Consider the following 6206-nt stretch of genomic DNA (forward strand, 5'->3'; position numbering starts at 1 on the left):
TTCTACCACTTATGTGTATGATCATAGGCAAACCCAATCTCTGGGTCTTGTTTCCTAACCTAGGGAGTGGGGCTGATTCCCGAGGCATGATTTCCAAGTATTACTACAGTACATTTCTTCTTCTTCTTCTTCTTTTTTTTTTTTTTTGATAAGGATGTTACAAGTTTTGTTTTGTTTTTGTTTTTGTTTATTGTAACATAGTTGATTGTACTGTTAAAATACATTGGGAACTTTTTTTAAAAAAAAGAAAAAAAAATCCATCCTAGCATTTTTTTAAATATAAAATATTAGATCCAGACTTTCCTTTATTTAATTTCAAAATAAAAGCATTATCTCAGCAAAATTAAATAAAATTTAAAAAGGTTGATAATAATACCTATCCCACATGATTGTGAGTTAATGTTTATATAAATATCTTATAAACTGTAAAGTCCTACGCAAATATTGCTGCTGCTCTTATTTTTAGTATTACTCAGCTCCTGCCTTCAAGTAGTTCCCAGCCTAGTATAGCAGTATATTTATGCTCAGGTATTTAAAAAAAAAAAGAAGCAGAATGGTGTGGCTAGAAAGAGCCCCAAAACCAGAAGTCAGGAATTCTTGGGTAGAGTACTGCATCTACCCCTTATTAGCCACGTGACAAGGGCCAAGTCACTTGACCTCTCTGAGCCTAAGGTTGCCCACCTGTGAAATTAAGGGGTTAGACTATTTGGCATTCAAGGAGCTTTCACACCCTAACATTCTGGGATTCAAAGTATGGCCTGCAATGAGAACCTGTTACACTGATTCACATTTTTCTCAACAGCAATGTTATGCTTTTTCAAAAAGTAACTGAAGCCCAGGGAAGTAGTAGAAATAAAATGTATATGAAGTTTCAAACTGCCGAGAAAATTGATCCAGAAAAGAATAGCTCTATTTGGCAGAAAATGTGTCCCATTTTTTCTAACGTAAACATGTTCCACAAAGCAAATTTTCCAAATAATTAATTTAATGAGAAAATGTATCCATTCAGGTTTCATAAGTACAGTGAAGAAAATGTCAAGATGGTTGACTTTTTTTTTTCTAACTATAGACAAAGTCAAGCCATACTTCTTATCCGTGAACACCCCTCCTCCCACAAGGAGTCCCAAAGTGTGGGTTTCTCTGTTGATTTAGAGAGTCAATAATTCAGTAAAGTCCCAAGTAAATGGCAAAATATAAGCTCAGATTGGGTTTTTGTATTCGTATTTTATAAACATTTCAGGGTTCTTTCCCTGACCCTTGACTTTTTGCCATTCTTAAAGTGAAAACCTTTTATCTTGAAAGCTTGGTTAGAAACAACCTCAGAGTCATCTCATTCACCTTCTTTCTCTGTGTGGATCCTACCCTCAGCAACACCTCTGGCAATATAATCTAGTAGTATGGGTTCCATAGCTAGATTGCCTTGATTCAAATTCTGGCTCTGCCCTTAACAGTTTTGAGACCTTGGGAAAATTACTTAATCTGCTCCATGGCTCCATTTCCTCATCTGTAAAATGGGGATAATAGGACCTAATTCAGATAACCTACTTCAGAGAGTTATGAAAATTAAATTACTTTATAAATGTAAATTGCTGGGAATATTCCTGGTACGAAGTACTGGTAAATGCTCAATAAATGTTAGCTATCATCATTACCATCATCATCATCAATATCTGCAAACAAGCCCCTATTTGATTGCTTCCAGGGACAGCAGAAAGTTCACTCACCCCTTCACTCCCTACTCCTCCATTTCCCCAAGGCAGCTCATCTGCATGTTGGGCAGAAGCATTCTGGTTATTATGAGCTTGGAGTCACACAGACCTGAGTGTAAACGTTTATTCTAACTGCAACCTTGGGCAAGATAACCTATGTTATCTTCTTCTGTAAAATGGCAATAATAATACCTATTTCACCGGGCCATTGTGAGGACTGTTATGGGTCTATATATAAAGTATATAAAGTACTTATCATGGTTCCGGCTGTGTAGTAGGTGCTCAATAAGTGATTGCTGCTATAATGATGATGATGAGTGTGAAGAACAAGAAGAAAATAAAAAAACAGGAGGAGAAAGAAAGGTAAAAGAAAGAGAAGCAATAGTAGCCACATCAGCAGCTGCTGCTCTGTCTGTTCAAAGGTTCTTTCTGACTAGCTAAGTTCTGCTTCCCTGAAATTTTACCGCACCAGTTCTAGCTCTACCCACTGGAGCTGCACAGAACACTTCTGCTCTGTCTTCTACTTGTCAAACCATCAGATATTCATACAGGGCTGGCACAGCCCCTTCCCTGTCCCTTTAGCAGCACCACCACCACCACTTCTCAGTGCCCTCTCTTCAGGGAGGTATCTCCCATATCAGTGGTGTCTCAGAGAACTTAGTTTTTAGGCTCCTCCCTAGCAGAGGTCCTTCCTGACATGCTTCATACCCTTCTTGAATGGGGCCCAGAGCACTGTAGGATGGTTGTACAGGATGGCTACTATCTTGCTGGGGAAAAGCATGGTATTCTACATCCCCCTAGGTGCCCCTCAGTCAATTTGTCCAGGCAAGGCAAACGAGAATAGAAATAGAGTGTCCTTGTTCACTTTGAAATTCTTGTCTGAAATGATTTTCAGAGAAAAAAATCGCTTGATCCGGGGCACCAGAGGGAGCAAACTAGCAGTGCTGTGTTTGCTTTGAAGCAGTCCGTTGGTGGCATAGCCCCAGTGATGCTATAGAAGGGGGTCGTCAGAGATTGAGGCATTACCCAGTCAGGTAAAAGGAAGCACTCCTGCTGGGGAGTGAAGTAGAAACGGAAAGGCAGCCTGTTATAGACCTGGGCTCCAGGAGGCTTTGGAGAAAGACCTCCAGCTTTAAAACTAGAGAGACCAGGATCCTTACCCAAGACAGTGCCCCAGCCAGTAATGACTACCACCTACTGATCACTTACTGGCTTGGGCACTGTACCAGAGACCTTACCAACATTATTCCATTTAACCATCGTAATAACCTATAAAGGAGAAGCTATGATTCCCATTTTACAGGTAAGAAAACTGAGGCTCTCAGGTTGTATAACTTCTTCAAGGTAATATAAGTAGTAAGGACAGAGCTAGGATTTAAATCTAGGTTTGCTTCACTCGTTTTCACCATTATGCTGTGTAGACAGACCCTTTCTAACCATATGGCCTTAAACAAGTGGCAGCCACTCTGAGCCTCAATTTTCTCATCTCCACAACTTTGCTTTGTTGTTGTACAGATGAAATGAGATAATATATTTAAAGTGCCTGGCTTATAATAGGTGTTCAAGAAATTTTAGTTTCCACCTTTCCAAATCCCAGCTCTCCCACTTAAAGTGACTGGACAAAAATCACTTAACTTTTCTTGGACACAGTTTTCTCATGTGAAAATTGGCTGCAGTTTATGAATCTATACCCTTGCATGTTCATGACTCCAGGACGGTACAACTCAGGCCTGATGCTCCAGTGTCCCAGCCTCATTTGTCTCCTAGCACATCTTCCTGCCTGTACACACAGCTCTGGCACTATTATGGTTTTGGTTTCTCCCAGCAAACATCGTATTTACAAACCACAAATAACAAAGTAGATAGAAGATGCCAGAAGAGCTCTGGCATGTTAATTAAGAACAACAGCAGAAGCAGCTGGGCAGAAAATGCCAGAGTTGAAGCAGAGGCAGCATAGCCCTGTTTGTTGACAGAAGCCGGCACAGTATTGTATGTTAATTGGGGAAGTGGGTAAACATTTGCCAGCAGCTTGCCACTCTGCTGCCCCCCTCCTCCCCACACACATTGGAAGACAGACAGTAGGCTGGGCCCTCCCACCACCTTGCCTGCACATCTGCCCATAACCCAAGAGATACTAGTAGAGTGGGCTTTGCTCTGCGTTCCTTATAAGGATAGAGGATTCTGGGGGTGGATGTGTCTCCATAATGAACCTCCTGGGCATACCAGGTTTCCATCTGCACACAGTCAAAGATGGTGTTCCCCCTTCAGCTTGCCTGCCTGGGACACACAGCCTTGGCCCCCAGGGCCTCCCTTTTCCTCCAGCTAGAAGACAGCAGAGCTATCTCATTAGGAGTGGCTTGAATTGAGCAGAAGACAAGATTGCCTGCCTCAGGTGCTAAGTCTTTGCCCATGGGCCCAAAGCTCCTGTATCTGACAGAGCAGCAGTCTTGGGCCTGACTAAAGATTGCCTGGCCTCCCCTCACACACACTCAGAGGTGCCCATTTATCTTAGTGTCCACCCATCCTTAGAGTTGCTCTCACACACAGCAGCCATTAGTGACTAGCTGCTCTGTGCCAGACACTGTGCTAATTATATATTTTTTCTCATTTAATTCTCACTTCAGTCCTGCAAGGTTAATATTAACTCCAGAACTACAAAGCTGATAGCGAACACAGCTGTGATTTAAACCAGTGTCTTTCTAGTTCCATAGCCTGTGTCCTTTCTACTAAGCCAATATTTCTCAACTTTTTAAAATTTATGATCCCTTTTAATAAATAATAAAATTTTGTTTCCTTCTCTCTCTCTCTCAGATCCAGAAAACCTTCATGTCCCATCCCTGCCATTGGCCTAGGAGAGGGTAAACCTAATTTAGGATCCCTATATGATTAGCATATCCCATTCAGCCAGGAAGATTTTGTCTAGCTTTACTTTAATAGTTATAAAATAATGATTTTTTTATTTCTAAAATATAAAATCGTATTATGACATTGACTTTTTTTCCCCCCAACTAAATGTACCTCCAACAAGGAGATTAGGATATGCATCCGTAGGGAGTTTCCCCTCACCAGGGGAGATATTAATCTTTGGTCATGGTGGAATTCTATAGTTTACTACATGAGTTTTAAGAGCAATGTCAGTCCCAAAGGCTTAGCTCTTATCTGACCAATCAGAAAAGGCTCTCCTTGCCAGCAGGAGTTAACCAAGAGAGGTTCCCAGGAATTCCAGTCAGTTGTTTAACCAGCACCTTTCCTAAGGGCTCCCCTGTTCTTCTGGCCAGGCTGAGCTGTACAGGAGGCAAAAAGTCAATGTCATAATACAACTTTATCCACCTGCCCCCAAAGAGGTTGAGTCTCCAGAACCTATGTCCTGAGGTCAAATGCGAGTTCCTCCACTAAACTAAACTATGAGGCTTGATCTCTCTAAGTCCTGGTTTCCTTACTTATAAAATAAGAATAACAGCAGCTACACCACAGGGATATTTTGAAGATCAAATAATTTAGATAATGTGAAAATGCTCATGCCAGTGCATTGTAGGCTCAGAATCAGCGTGCATAGATAGAATGAATGCCATGTAGAGAAAATAGTACTTCAGTCTTTTGAATATGTGGGGTTTTTTTCTTTTCAGGTAACTCAGCTGGACCCCAATAAATCATTATTGGAGGTAAAGTTGTTCCCTCAAGAAACCCTGTTCCTTGAAGCAAAAGAATAAAAACAAGGCCCAGCGGTGGATCCAGCCATTTCTTGACAAGCCAGCATCCTGCATCAAGAGAAGGACTCCTGGCCTGGCCATCCCACCCACATGCTCGTCTCACTCAATTCAGTGTCACACTTCTGCCTCTTGCAAGATTGCTGGAAAAAAAAAAAAAAGTAATAATAAACATAGCTACTTAAAATTTCCCATCCATGAGTATATGTTCCCAACCCTCATCACAGAGAATTACAACTCCGCCACCCTCCCCTCCTCTCTGCACTTCACCTGCATTCAATGACTAATGCACTGTTTAAGTATGAGTGATCAATAGGTAGAACTTTTACCTTTCCAGTGCCCATCTTTTCCCCACAGTGTCTAGGACAGTTCTGTCTGTACTATGACTCCAGGATGCTGTATATTTAATGTTTCCTTGAGCCAGGGCTCATACACTTCTGCCTTTTTATTTTCTTGACTGGATTTCTACTTTGTCATGTAATTTTAAGACGCAGTGGGAAAAAAGTCAAATGGAACATTGTCAGCACGGAGATTAAACACTGTTGTAGGAAAAAAGTATATCATTTTTGTTAGTACTTTCTGACTTCTTTACTAAGATGTAAGGTTTTGTTTGAGGGCTACATTTGACATATATGCAAGATGATTTTTCACTGCTGCTTCCCTGGGTCTCCAGATTCCATCTAGGAGGTATTTGCTGTTCCATTGCAGTGTGGGAAACTGTTCAAGCACACAATGTGAATGTTGCAATAGCATGCAGAGAGGACCAGTACCAAGACTTGAGTGTCTGGCT

The 6206-nt window shown here is 41.3% G+C and overlaps 1 protein-coding gene across 1 annotated transcript in view; it reads left to right on the plus strand.

Moving 5' to 3' along the window:
* LOC103598396 (FAS-associated factor 1-like) overlaps nucleotides 1–5971 on the plus strand; it is a 180344-nt gene extending 174373 nt beyond the window's left edge. The window contains exon 11 of the mRNA XM_008582388.1: nucleotides 5336–5971. Within this exon, the coding sequence (XP_008580610.1) occupies nucleotides 5336–5419 (84 nt within the window). The 3' untranslated portion in view covers nucleotides 5420–5971. The remainder of the gene's footprint in view (nucleotides 1–5335) is intronic.
* The last annotated feature ends 235 nt before the right edge of the window (nucleotides 5972–6206 follow it).

The sequence above is a fragment of the Galeopterus variegatus genome, unplaced genomic scaffold (genome assembly GCF_000696425.1).
Source record: "Galeopterus variegatus unplaced genomic scaffold, G_variegatus-3.0.2 Scaffold2596, whole genome shotgun sequence".
NCBI lineage: Eukaryota > Metazoa > Chordata > Mammalia > Dermoptera > Cynocephalidae > Galeopterus > Galeopterus variegatus.